The sequence below is a fragment of the Brachyistius frenatus genome, unplaced genomic scaffold (assembly GCF_029030835.1).
Source record: "Brachyistius frenatus isolate BFR_SWC_R1_liver_20210118 unplaced genomic scaffold, ASM2903083v1 Contig_162, whole genome shotgun sequence".
Taxonomy (NCBI): Eukaryota; Metazoa; Chordata; class Actinopteri; family Embiotocidae; genus Brachyistius; species Brachyistius frenatus.
In genome coordinates this window covers 47,501-61,652 of record NW_027210761.1, presented here as the reverse complement: position 1 = coordinate 61,652, position 14,152 = coordinate 47,501, and the positions used below count along the sequence as shown (strand labels likewise).

At 47.8% G+C, this 14,152-nt stretch overlaps 2 protein-coding genes across 27 annotated transcripts in view; both read left to right on the top strand.

The window, feature by feature from the left end:
* macf1a (microtubule actin crosslinking factor 1a) overlaps positions 1-14,152 on the top strand; it is a 230,337-nt gene that overhangs the window by 181,728 nt on the left and 34,457 nt on the right. The gene's annotated exons all lie outside the window — the stretch shown is intronic.
* On the top strand, positions 1,032-5,181 carry LOC138631676 (microtubule-actin cross-linking factor 1, isoforms 6/7-like). Its single transcript, XM_069716794.1, has one exon. It carries the CDS (start codon positions 2,998-3,000, stop codon positions 4,543-4,545), a length of 1,548 nt encoding a protein of 515 aa, XP_069572895.1. The 5' UTR covers positions 1,032-2,997; the 3' UTR covers positions 4,546-5,181.

The window sequence follows — 14,152 nt, the reverse complement described above, 5'->3', positions numbered from 1 at the left end:
CACACACACACACACACACACACACACACACACACACACACTCTCCTCAGCCGGGTTGGGTTTCAGTGGAGGCGCAGACGGGAATGCACAAGTGGAGCCGCACACTTTTATGCGTCTGTATCTCTTTTTTTTTTTCTTTTTCTAATAATATTTATTTTTTTACTCACAGTTTCACTTCTGTGGATAAATTGCGACCGAAAACTCTTCTCTAGACAAAGGAGGAAATAAAGGAGTGAACAAAAACAAGGCAACTTCCTTGTCTGAATGTAGCCTGGAGTTTTGGCTCCTGGGGGGGAGCGAGAGAAGAGACAGCTCATTACTGATAAGCCTCTTTCTCTCTCTCCCATCAGCTAACAGTCCCGCCCCTCTCTCTCTCTCTCTCTCTCTCTCTCTCTCTCTCTCTCCGCTCTCTCCTTTTCTTTCTTGTTTCTTTGGACTCTGTATCACTTCACTCTTTGCGACAGTGTTTTTGTGCTGCAGTGGGGGGCGGAGGCGGTCTGCCCCCCCTCAGAGAATTAAAGAGTGGATTACAAAGCTGTGATGAATGTGGCCTTTTCTCTACCGGCCCACAGGAGTGTTTGGGGAATACTGTATTTTATGAAGGAATCCCTCATCTGAGTGATTTTAATTAATTTTTTTTTTTTTTTTGGAAGGCAGCTTTAAGAGCAGAGCCGCTGCTCGGCACGATAATCAGATGCATCCCTGCATTCAGCTAATATTTTGCTGGTAGTGAGCAAAAATCCTGCTCTGCACAAGTCTCTTTCTCTCCGGCTCCACGCCCCCCTGTTAGCACCAGGCCTGCCCTTTCTCTTGCTATTTAACTCCCTAGCCTCTCTCTCTCTCTCTCTCTCTCTCTCTTTCTCTCCCCATCTCTTTTTCTTTTTTTTTTTTTTCTCGGGGAGAGGAAGCCAGCATGATTGGAGCACTTCCTGTGTTTTAATACCAGTGCAGGAAACAGAACAAACGGAGCTGAATTCAAACACAAACAGCAAGAGGAGCCGGAGGAGGGAGGGGAGTGAGACAGAGGAGACATGTGAGTGAGAGAGAGAGAGAAAGAGAGAGAGAGAGAGGAGGTGACTGGGAGGGGGGGGGGGAGAGCAGCAAAGAGAGCGAGAGTGAGAGGAAAAGAGGGAGATTTTTTTAGCAGCTGCAAACCATTTCGGCTGTGTAGTGGCCTGAGAACAGAGACCGGGAGAGAAGAAGAAAAAGAGCCTACACGTTTCAAAGAAAGAAGAAGAAGAAGAAGAGGAAGAGGAACTGGGATTGCGTGGCACTTTGTTTCATTCTGGAGCTGGGAGCAGGAGAGGAGGGAGGTAGACTGCAAAGAGAGAGCTCAAAAAAAAGAAAAAGGGGAAGGGAGCGTGTCCTGGGATTGTCTGCTGCTAGAAGAGGGGGGAAGACCCTGCAAAGCAAAGCAAAGCAAAGCAAAGCAAAGCTGGGACTGGAGCTGGGAGGGCTGTCTGGGACTTTGCCCTCTGGATACAGTCCCACGACTCGCTGCTCTGCCCTGCTCGCCTGGCTGGTCCAGGATCCAACACCCCCGCCTTCTTTCTATCTACCCCCTGATGCCCTCTTTTACTCCAGCCTCACCCCCTTTTCCAGGAGCCTGCCTGCCTTCGATCTACTGTACCTCCTCCTCTCCCCCCCTCCCTGGAGCTGTGGATGATCTGAGGGATGATAGAGAATAGAAAGCAAGATAAAAGAGAGGAATTGAAAACATTGATGGGGATTTCTTGATGCAAAAAGCAGGATTGTCCTTTGTCTTTGTTCTGGATTTACTGTTTTTCTTCAGAATACTGGACTCTCACACGGAGGATGGAGTTGATGATTTTTCCGTGATTCATGAGGACTATTATCATCATGATGAGACACTGGGTTCGTGGTGCAGAAACAAAACAGTGATTCTTTTTTGATGGAAGTCCAGGATAGAGAAATGAAAGAGAAAAACTGTGCACTGCCTGAACACTCACCGGACCACAAAGTGGCACTGAGTTGGTAACGGAATTTCTATTTTCATATTTTTCACGGTTTTCTTGCCTGAAAAAGCTCTGACGTTTTCTGTAATTTTTTGGGACTTTCATTTATTTCCTTTTTTTTTACTGCAAGAAACATTTTGAAGCAAAGGAAGATAAAAGTGAATCAAATCTGTGGAGTATTGTACTTTCCTATTCATTGCACCCCACGCAGTCTTTGTTTTATATAACAGAGAGTGGGTTTTTCTCACCTTAAAAGGAGACTTTTACACTTCCCTGCCTGCCTCTCACTGAGACTGCTGAAGTTGTCCAAGCCCTCTCTGCCTTTTCCTGTTGTGCCACAGTGCAGAGAGGAGACCGGAGAGGAAGGAAGGAAGGAGGCAGGAGCTTCAAGGGGGAGGGGGGGTAGTAACACAAGGAGTGAAGGAATGAGAAGCTGCGTGAGTACTTGAATATGAAGGAGAGGGCAGCGCTGTGCTTTAACGACAGCCACACAAAGGGATGTTATCTGCACAGTGCTCGCCTCACCTTGGACTTTGCACTTCTCCGACGGGGAGACGATGACTGTTCATTTCCCTTCCCTCCCCGCGCTCCTCTCCTCCACCTCTCTCTCATTCCCAACAGCCGTTCAAACAAACAGAGCTGGTGATTAATATGGTGCCGAGGGGGAGGGCTGCCTCTCTCACTCCCTCGCCAATGCCACTCAGCATCTCAGAAAGACCAAGGCAATGCTCAGCTGTTGAAGTGACATAGGCTTAAGGATACACAGTCGAGATGACACTGTGGATGATGAGATATACAATATTTTTCTAGAATGTGAAACCTGAAGGATTCGTTAATTGCAGCCACATGGACTGTTTCATTTTGTGGATTATTAGACCGGTGGCACCTTAAAGGTAAAGGACATCGCCATTTTGTTTTTGTTTTTGTTTTTTTAATGTACTGTTTTCCGTTCTCAAAGTGCCGTGCCGTACCCGCACTTTAGATCACAGCCACAACCGGGTTTCTGTGGCAGAAGGACAGGATGGGGAAACCTCTGAGCCGTCCGGACTGTCTGAGGCAGAACCCTCGATGCCTCGGAAAAGGTGACGAGGACGAGGCGTACATAGAGGATTGCTACGTCCCCCAGCGGTCCATTTATGACACCATGCGCATCAACGAACAGATTGACCAAGGGACCAAACTGTGTCAACCCTCCAGGAGTACGCTGGGTTCTGGCGGGGAGGTTAGAGGAGAGGGAAGTACGCTGTCCAGCAACGGCACCATCGGAGCCGATCTGGGTGGTGTTTTTGTCCCCAGGAACGCAGATAACCCTGGAGGGGTGAGGAAACTGGACGAGAGGGTGATCTTTGATGCCTTAAAGCTAACTGGTGATCCTCAGATTATGTCACCGCCGGTTGGCATCGTAGGTTCGGGTTTGCCCATTGCGCCATCGTCATCTGGAGGTGGCGGGGTGGCAGCAGTGGCCAAGAGGCGGCATCAAGGTGGAGATAAGAAGGACAATCCAAACCGGCGGTCTTGGAAAGCCTTTATGCCCCCGAGTTACCCCGAGTTTGCAGAAAGACTTGAGTTCTCGTTCGTTGAAGGAGCAGAGAAGCGCTTGTCCGGGGTAGGGATTCCTCTCTCTCCTCTACAAGCCCTTCCTCCTCACCTCCCCCCGTCTACCCCGACCTCCTCCACACCTTCCTTGCCTCCGTACACGCCCTCGCCTTTATCGTCCGCACCCCACACTCCTCCCGTCTCCACCTCGCCTTCCTTGACGCCCACGGTCACCCTCGTGCCTCCTCTCCTGCAGCATCCTCTCGGCAGACAAAAGCAGCTTCATCCCGTGCTGCAGAAGAGGCAGAATCACGCGGTGGCGTCGCCTTCAAAGGAGTCGTTACCTGCCTTCAGCCAGACTCGAGCTGCACCCCAGGTTTCTGGAAACACACCACAGCAGAGCCCCGGCGCGTCTCGCCAAGTAGACAGAAAAAGAGAGGAGCACAGACAGACCTCCAGCTTTTCTAAAGCCGGAATTAGGCAGATCCCCGAGGAGCTTGTCGAGTCGGTTAAGACTTCCGATTCAGAGAGGGATTCTCCTCTTTCAGACCACGACCAGGGGGACAGTGCCCCTCTCATCCCACCAAAACCCGTCTTTTGTCCCCCTACCAAGGCCCGCACCTGGCCCCGCAGTATAACAACGGGGAAAAGGACTCAGGTCGGCCTCAGACACAACTTCCCTGTCCTCCCGCCTTTGCCTCCCCTTTTGGGTGAGGATAACGGCACAGATGAAGAGTCACTTTATCTATTAGACCCCCCGTCTCCATTCCTGAAGGACGAAGAGGCGTTAGTGTACGGAGGCCTTCCTCTCTCCCCCTGTATCAGTCAGGAGGGAGGCGATGAGGGGCTGCTCGGATGGGGAGCTCAGGGCGGCGAGCTCCGAGAGCGCTCAGCATCCGAACTCAAATTTGAGGAGGATGAGCGTAAGATACTGGAAGAGCTCGAAGACGAGGTGCACGAGGAGTGCAGGGAAATAATCGAGGAAGGAGGAAGAGGAGGTGGAGGAGGAGGCGTGGAAAAGAGAAAGGGATAAAGCAGAGCAGGAAAGAGCTCAGAGAGAGGAACGGGAGTGGGAGGCAGTTCTTAAATTAGAGAACAGGGAGATAATTGACCAGTCTTGGCACAGGGAAACACTGGAATCAGAAGGATGGGACTTAACGGGCTCCTCTGGACACTGGCCCGTACTGACTCCCCCTACAGGGTTCGGAGGCCCCGGGGCCCCCAGTGCCTCACCTTGCCCCAGCTCGGGGGCCGAGTCAGACGACCTCTTCCTGGAGCTGGAGAGGCAGTGTGAAGAGGATGAAGGAGAGGAGGGAGTGGAGATGAGTGTGGACTCCGAACCTCTCGACCCCTACACCCTGCCTTGTTTAGAGGAAGAGGAAGAGGAGAGAGGAAGCATGGGTAGATTGTGAAGGAACTCTTCCTCTGGATGCAGTTGACCCCGAAGAGCCTGCTAGCGTTGCACTTACAACAGAAGACTCGACATTAAGTCACTCTGAGCACATAGAAGAAATTAAAAACTTGATAAGAGCTGACGACCATGTAAAGGAACACGGTTTACTTGACGAAGAGTGTGACACGGACTATAATAATGAGTGTAAGGTGGAGGAAGAAGAGTCGAGTTACCCAACAGACTCGGCTCTCGGTCAGCAGCTGGAGTCGGACTCCAGCGGCGTCCACATGTCCCAACCGGACAGAACCGGTACCAGTACCATCGTTCAGACGGACTGTGAACAGGAGAGACCCGCGCAGGCAGAAACAGACCTGGACAGCGGGGCTTCATCGGAGCGGGACGGAGAGGACTACGAAGAGAGAGCCGCCTCTCCGTCTCGCAGCCCTTTGAACCCGTATGCTGAGGAGGTGGAGCGGGAGGAAGAGGATCCGAAGGAGGAAGAGGAGCTGGGAACAGAGTGGGACGTGTATGACCAATCTGAGCCAAGTTTGGACAGCAGCGAGGGAGTTCTCGCGGATCGCTCCCCCGAGCCTGAAAAAGAAATCGACAGTGAATGTACGCAGGATGTTGATGTTCAAACTTCCCGTGAAGAAGATCCAGTCCCCTCGGACTTTAGCAAGCTTCAAAGGACACCCTTGTCCTCAGAGAGTCAGAGCTTAGTTGAGCCCACAGATGTAGCCTCGGGACTGGACGTGTCTGAAGCTACAACAGAAATGACAGCTAGCACCCCAAAATCGGACTCGGCACCCTCTTCCTCTTTACCTCGCACACCTTCTAAATCAGATTCTTGTGGTGCCGGTTCGGACTCTAAAGACTCAGACGCCTTTGTGATATCGGATAGTTTTGTTTACCTGGCTGTGTCTGCGCCTCCCCAGTCCCCCAGCGACTGTCCCCCCTCTCCAATTGATGACTCTGTCCCTCCCAGTCCTGTTTCCAAACCCCCTCACTGCCAGGACCCAGAAGAGAATGAGGATGACGAGGAGGGATCCTTCCTCTCTCCCGACAGCTTTGTTTACATGGCGGCACCTGAGCGGCCCCAACCCGGCCCCTCGGATGTCGGCTCAGCCTGCGAGGACACCCAGGAGCTGGACTTGGACTCGTACTCCGAAGGGACCCAGTCCGGGATGGACGGGGTGGAGTTCGTCCTCGGCTCGGTTACCGGCGACAGCGACTGGGAGTCGGACGGTTCCGCTCTGGACTTTCCGTCCCTCGTGTCCACAGACCAGGTCTGGGACCAGCTCGAGCCGGGCCTGCTGCAGGGCCTGTTCACGCTGACAGAGACGAGTCAGGCGCAAGGCTGCAGGCCTCAGGAAGACGAGCCCCAGACAGTTTGTCCCACAGACCCCCTCTTAGAGTCAGAACCGAGCTCTAAAGCAGAGAATGAATCAACACCGTTACCGTGTTCGGACACTGACGCACAATCAGAGGTATGCTTTCATTTTGAATTTCTGATGATGAGGATATTGATTACCACAGGTTTGAGTTGAATTTCCTCCAGAACATTGTGCTGTGGGTGTAGTCTAATCATGTAATGCATCTCGGAGCTTGTATTTATATATTTTGTCTTGAAGTAAGAAGCATTAAAACAGATTGATTTGGATGAAAGAGGAGATTGCTGAGTCATGTAAACACAGCGCCAACTAAAGAGACTGCATTAAAACTGAACCACACGCATCCTGGTTTATTGATCCATACAGCATAAGAGGAGACGGCTGCTAGCTGAAGAGCAAAAATCTGTTTTTAGCAGTGAATGCATTGGACGTGGACACGTGAGCATAGCATGGAAAAAGAATGGGGTCAGGTAGCCGAGTGTTGAGACACAGCGCGGAAAAATGTATGTCGGGGGGGTGAAGTTATGTAGACACACATAATTAGCTAGTTCTGTTTCAGTAGTAGGGCTTTAAATTAGAGCAATATGATTCTGAGAAGAGGGGGGTTATACTTAGGGGGAGACTGGCCTCAGGGTGTGTGTGTGTGTGTGTGTGTGTGTGTGTGTGTGTGTGTGTGTGTGTGTGTGTGTGTGTGTGTGTGTGTGTGTGTGTGTGTGTGTGTGTGTGTGTGTGTGTGTGTGTGAGAGAGAGAGTTTGGGTCCGTGCTAATCTACAATGCATGCACATATTTGTTGATTGATCACCTGTTTGTCTGTGTGAAGCTGAAGGAACAGCGCGTGCCCGCAGCCGAGTTTCAGAGTTGAAAACATTTACATCAAGGCCGTACTGTTGTTGTGTTTATGCTATCGGCATGTCGAGTACCGGATGCTGTGTCTTCATGGGTGTATCCCAGCTGTCCGCGTTGCTCCTCAGGCCCAAAGTTCTCCACCTCGCTCGAAGTGTTTGTGCAGGCGGTGCGTTGGTGTTTGGGGCGGAAAACGTCCGGATGACTTGTCTGCTCCGGTGGATTTTGGTTCCCGAGAATGTAATCAGCGCACCGGTACACACAGAGTCGCTACATAAATGCTGCAAAGATGAACTGCATTCATCTGCAGTCGGTATCCGACTTGTTTTCGTTATGGCGGTGTCACTCCTCCTCCTGACTTCCTCTGAAGTGTGAAGGTGTGTGTGTGTGTATAACGGTGTATGTCATTGAGGCGGTGTTTGACAGCCTGTTTCCACGTGTCAGGGTCTGGCCTGGATTTGCTTGACCTAAATCCCTTTTATGTGTTCAGTCAGAAAGTTCCTCTTTTTAAAGCCTGCTGTAGTTTTGATGATGGACACCCATGTGGTGTGTTTGTACTCTGACGTACAATTTGCCACCAAATGAACTTTTAATCAACAAACTATTCCTAACATGAAATATTATGTGAATCTGAGTCTGTTGATGGAGGTTTAATGAAGGCAAAGAAACCTAATTATGTGTCATGTGTAAGCAGTGTGTTGTTTGAGTGACCACTGATGCTCCTGATCCCATGCTGACGATGCGATCCTCCTATTACGTTAGTTTCCATCAGGCAGGAGCTGCCTGCTCGTTCTCGTCAGCAGCAGCTCATTAACCCTCATCCTGTGTGTGTGTTTATCAGTACATTTGAGTCTCTGTGTGTGCGCGTTTGTTTTTGTGTCTTTGTGTTATCGATGCAGGTCTGTTTGTTCTCTCTGTGCAGTTACGGCCTCTCTGGCCTCACTTTAATGCAATCAGAAGTCGCGTCCACTCGGATTTAAAAAAAAATAAAATAAGAAAAGGAGACTTACAGCTGTTGTGCAGATGACCTGAAACAACAACAGGCTACATTCAGAGAAGAGAAACATTTGAAAGTCAGAGAGGAAAAAATGTCAAGTAAAAGGGCTAAAATGAGGATTTACTGGCTTTAATTTGTGACATCATATAATGCTGCCTACCAGTTAAACCTATGTGACGTTTTGCATTTGAGACGAACAAGAAAAAGTTTTAACAGGAAAAAAAAAGCAAACTTCAGATTATTTTTTGGCTTTTATTACGCAAACGGATCCAATTAGAGACTTAAGTCCCCGAGTGAGATAACTAACATGTAATACTGTGCTTTTTGGCTCGAAGAAAATGGCTTTAAAATGGCTGTAGAGTTTCTAGGGCTTGGTATGTATATCAGTGCTTCCTCAGTGCCTCAGAAACACTGGGCCCCATTTATCTTTTCTATAGTAACGACTGACGGATGCCGTTTGAGAAATTCAACTCTCTGGTGTTTGTTCACATTTTTGAAAGGTGACACATGGTTCTGTTGCCTGATGAAATCCTCTTTTATTCGGCCTCCACTTTCCTCAGCTGGCTCTCGTTCTGTCCATCTCAAAAAAGCCTCCCCACTCCTCCATGCGTGGATGATTTTCGTTGCTGAGATAAGGAGGTGAGAAGTAAATAAAACTGTGGCTCTCTGTGAGGGGAAACTGCCTCTGCCAACACGGCTACACAAACAGTGTGTGAAGTTGTCTGGGGAATATAAACTTAGATATCAGATAAGAATGTACCAGCCGGGCTCACGCTGGACTCTGCTGCCTGTTGACAGCCCTGTCTTTCCTTTTTGTTTTGTTTTCTGTCTCTTCGTTGTGTTCATCTCTTACTTCTTTTTCTTTTTTTTTTTTGTATTGCACCCGTCTCCTCTCTGCTCTTTGTTCTTCCGTCTCCCCATCCCACTTAAATATACAGCTCCAATGCAAAACCAGAGCATGCACTTAAAAAACAAACACCAGGCAGGTTTCATGTTGCTGCTGCTGAGAGAGAAATTAATTGAAAAGGGATGATGGGACGAACACGGAGAGGACAGATGGACTCAGTCGTACTGACAGAGTTTAGACAGACAAAAGAAACAGACACAAAAAAAAACAACGGAGTTGTGACAGGCGACAGGGGAGGTTGAGCGGAGGAAGCTTATTGTTTTCTCAGGGAAAGCACCTTTTTATTGCGACACAAGGCTTTGGTACGTCGATAAGAGAGCCGCGCTGGCAGGCAGGCACAGGCAGAAGGTCTTTGGATTAACATGGAGTTCGGTTTTAAAGCGCAGGGTGTGTATGTGCGTCGCACAAACCAACAGACAGACGGACAGATGGACTCGCTTTGCATGCTGTTTGATGAACTGGAGCGAGGGAACAGACAGACTGACCGGTGGCATCAGGCACTGACAGGCGGGCGAATTTGAATCTGCTGGTTTTAATCTGAAACTATCTTTTCTCGTCTTTGTTTTCTGTCTGCAGCTACAGCAATAAAGTCCTGAAATAGGGGTCTTAACTTGAATTATCTGTAAATTATAGATACTCATCGCATGTAGTCACTAGAGGTCTGCGTTTTCCGTGCAGTGACAAACTTTTTAAGATACACGGATGAGAACACAACACACTTGGATTTTATAACCATCAATAATTTAAAAAAAATTTGCACTGCACATTTAAATTTCAGAAGTTCCATATAACTTCTGTTTAATCAGGAAGTAGGCTGCTTTTCTGCAGTGTAGCGTAACTGTGATTCTTTTTTTCTCGCCCAAAACAAAAGCGCACGCTCGAGTGCTTCCACGCACACATATTTAATCTGTGCTGCTAAATCTTGTCCTTTTCCTGAAGAGCTTCTTGCTAAAAGGTTGTACTGTTTGGAAAAAGACTGTCACGACGTCGACGCACAAATGACAGCGAGGAAGGTCACTGGACAAACAAATGAGCATTTCCCAGCATGCCCTCTTCCCTCGTAACTTTGGAGAATGAGGCAACCAGATGAATAAGGTCTAAGGGATGGATGGAAATAATAAAAATAAACATTTAATTTTGGAACATTGCAATAAAGACAAATTAAGATGCATAAAATGGGCTGTGACTCAAGGTGTGAAGGTGGTCTGGAAAGTCATCAATCAGGTCAGATTTCTGTCCGCTTAATGCCTCAGTTTTTTTAAATCAAGTGCGAGCCAGCATTAATAAACAGATCTTAATGAGATGTGCTTTTAACTGTTGGTTTACTGAATTCTCCTGACTACACCATTATTTGGTCCAAATGATTTTCAATACCAGACGAGATAGTGGAGATGAAAACAGATGCTGAAGCAGAGAGACGGACAAACGGGGACGGGGAGAAACCAGGTGGCTCCCGGCCTGCAGCAGCTCATACATTTGTGTTTTGATTGATGTGATAATTCGGGTTCTGAACGTCCGCCTGCGGGACAAACCTGCGAGAGGCGGAGAGGGAGGGCGGGCGGCATAATCAGGTGCAAAGAAAAGCATGAAAGCAGAAACAGGAAGACATTGATCTCCCAATGGAGCTGAAAGTAGTTGCGTTTTAAAATGGAAAAAAAAGTGCACCAAATATTTCAGGCGTTTTTGGGGGATTTTACGTGTGTGTTCCTGCTCCTTCATCACACCTCCTCCTCCTCCTCCTCTCTGTTAGTGATACCAACAAAAGTCTTTAAAACGGCAGAGCAGTAAAAATCCTGAGATATTTTTCAAGAGAACAATGTTTGACTCTGTGTCTCTATGTCTCAGGGAGTTTATTAACAGCAAAAATAAGGAAAGAACAAACAGTAATCCTGTGAAGAAAGGAAAAAGGATTTTCAAGAAATCACACACTCAAAAGCAGAAAAAAAATAATTGCTGGTGGAACAATAAAGCAGAAAAAGGAGGATCAAGCTGACCTGTGTTGCTACGCGGCCCACATTTGCATGAGATTTGGATGTGTTTGTTGTCGTTCAAACGAGGGCGCTGCTTTCAAATGAGATTTAACCTTTTAACCCTTCTCATCCTCATGTCGGAGACTCACTCGCAGCGCAGAACCTGTTTGTCTCCCTTTTGAGGTTAGTTTTGGAAACAGACTTCTTCCCCTTCCTCCCTCCCCGTCCGTCAGTCCTCGTTGCATTAAAGGAGAAAGGAGCGAGCGAGGAAGGACAAGGGTTGAAAGACAGGAAGAGAGACGAGGGCAGAGGCAGGAAGACGGGGAGGGAGGAAAGTGAGCGAGAGCAGAGGCTGTTACCGGCTGCCATGTTACTGTCAGGAGAACCACTTTACTTTGCCCCGAATATTCAGGGTGATCATTTTTTTCCTTCTGCTTTTATGCTCATGGATCACCGTCTCTTTCTTCTGCCCGTCTGTTTTCTTCTCTTCAGTCCAGCGGTGGCGTGAGTGCAGCCTCAGAAGTAACACTCAGACAAGATGTTTTTGACAGACAGATCACATACTTATGGAAATCAGTTATTAAGGGAGAGGAAAGATGAAAGGAGCCTCGAAAACAAGTTGGAAGACTTCCTGTACGCTTCCAGATTTCTGTTTCCTATCAAGTTCCCTTTTTTCTTATTGTTCTTATCTTCTTGCAGCAGCAGTTAATGGAAAGCTGCACTGTTTCTTCGTGTTCTCGTCAGTGATGCTCTGACATGTTGCTCATCCGTCCTGGAGGGATGTTTTGGACATATGCCATCGTCTCCTGAGCCGTATTAGCTCGGCAAGTGACAGCTACATTTTCATGGACAAAATATACACAGGAAACTTTTCTTTAAAAAAATAAATAAAAGCAAGCACCTTTATGTACTTGTGGTGTACTCACAGTGAGGTTTTAGTTCTCCAGACCTGAGCCCAGTGAGGAGATTTCCGAGACTTTTAGGATCATGAGTTTAACGGGCCTCAGCGGTACCCTGTCTGCATGCGTGTTGTTGTTTAACGGTCACATGCGGTTTCAGAGGCGTGCTCAAGAGTTAAAGCTGATTTTGATCCGTGACAAAAACTGTTGCTCTCTGGTTTGAGAGCCTGTTGTCTTCATGGATGCCCCTAAAAACATAGCAATCAGAATCCAACTGTTAATGACGGGGTTGTACGGAAACAATTTATTTTTGTTTTATTATTTCACACGAGATATTTCTTCTTCCTGTTTTTGTCTTTGCTCTTCTCATTGATTTTAAGTGGGTGTGGCTCAGTTGGAAAAAGATGCCACACACCAACACAGTATCAGGGAACGACACGTCGGTCCACTGCAGCAAAGCGTGAGATAGCCACGTTTTGGGCTGTCTAGGCGTGAAAGTTACACGTTTTGTAAGTGTGAAACTTACACGCATGTAAATGTCATGTGACACGGGATCATTGTGATCATTAGTCACAGACTGCCATGCGGGACGATGAGGTTCTTGAACTTCTTGAATTTTCATTTTGTTTGTAAATCCCAACCACATTTATTTTTCCTCTAACCCCAACCATGTGCTTATTTAGTCATCCCAACCACATGTTAATGCTTAAAGTTTAATTTTCCTGTAAATCACATGGCTGTAAGCATGCAGCAGGTTTCTTTTTCATCCACTACAGGAAAACGTGTAACATTCACGCCTAGACAGCGCAAACTGTGTCTATTTCACGTTTTACTGAAGTGGACCGGCGTCTCTATTCCACTCTTTACCTTGATACCGGGTTGCACACACATTTGAGTCAAAATGTGATCAAACCCCTCCCCCACAGTCCCAATGAATCAGAGGAGCTGAGTTTTTGATTGTTAGACTTCTAATACATCATATTTTAAGGTTGTTTTTTTATACTTATTTAGTCAAATATTTATTGGTCGGGAGAAAAACGTAGCCCCATGTCTATTTAAATGAGTTGAGTTGCACGTTTTTGCTCATCTGTAGCTCCATTCACTCGTTTTTATTACTCCAGTCACATGTTTTTGAATGATGCTCTTATCAAACCGTCAGCGTCAATCTGATTTAATCACAAACCACAGAAGTGAGACAATCTGAGATTTGTGAGTGCTTGAAAACGGCTGCATTTGTTTGACAGACGTGACAAATGTTTGTCAATCCTTTTCCGAGCTTTTTACTTCACTCTTAAACTGCTGCCTGTTTTAAGCAGGCTCCTCATTACGAACGGTATTTAGCCAGTACCACATTCATCCCAGTGCTTTTTTATCGCCTGTCCGCGCTGCACTGCGGCTGAAGTGAGAAAGTCAGTGTGGGTTTGAGGTCCAGCTGGAGAGATTGAGTAGGAAGACGGGAAGGACGGGGGCAGCTGTGGTGGGAGGAGGAGAGGTAGAGGGATGAGTGATGCCACGACGGGAGGAATAGGAGGAGAGAAGGCAGGATGACGGTGATGTGTGGTGAGGATAATTAACTCGGCTTGGTTGTGTGTGTGTGTGTGTGTGTGTGTGTGTGTGTGTGTGTGTGTGTGTGTGTGTGTGTGTGTGTGTGTGTGTGTGTGTGTGTGTGTGTGTGTGTGTTTTTGCTGTGTGCTGGCTGAGGCAGGGAAGAATGACAAGTATGCGGGACATTTTCCAGAGCTCTGGTTTAGTGGATTCAACCACTCTGAGCTGGCGAGGGAGAGAAAGAGCAGAGAGGGCGGCTGAAATAGAGACAAGCAGGAAAAAAAAAGAAAAGAGAACGCAGACAGAAGAGGAAGAGGAGGGGGGATGGACAGAAATGTAAGCGCACACAACCTATAACACATTTATATACATCCCAGTGTGTGTGTACTTTCCCTGTTTTTTTTGTTTTTCCTTTTCTGCTCCCCTTTATGTCGGACACACACACACTCACACACACACACACACACACACACACACACACACACACACACACACACACACACACACACACACACACACACACACACACACACACACACACACACACACACACACACACACACTCACAGAGCAGGATAAGGCGCAGGGTGGAGTGGGTCACGGCTGTAGTCATTGTTGTTCTGCGCCGACAGACTTCCTGTTTCACACACACACACACACACACACACACACACACACACACACACACACACAC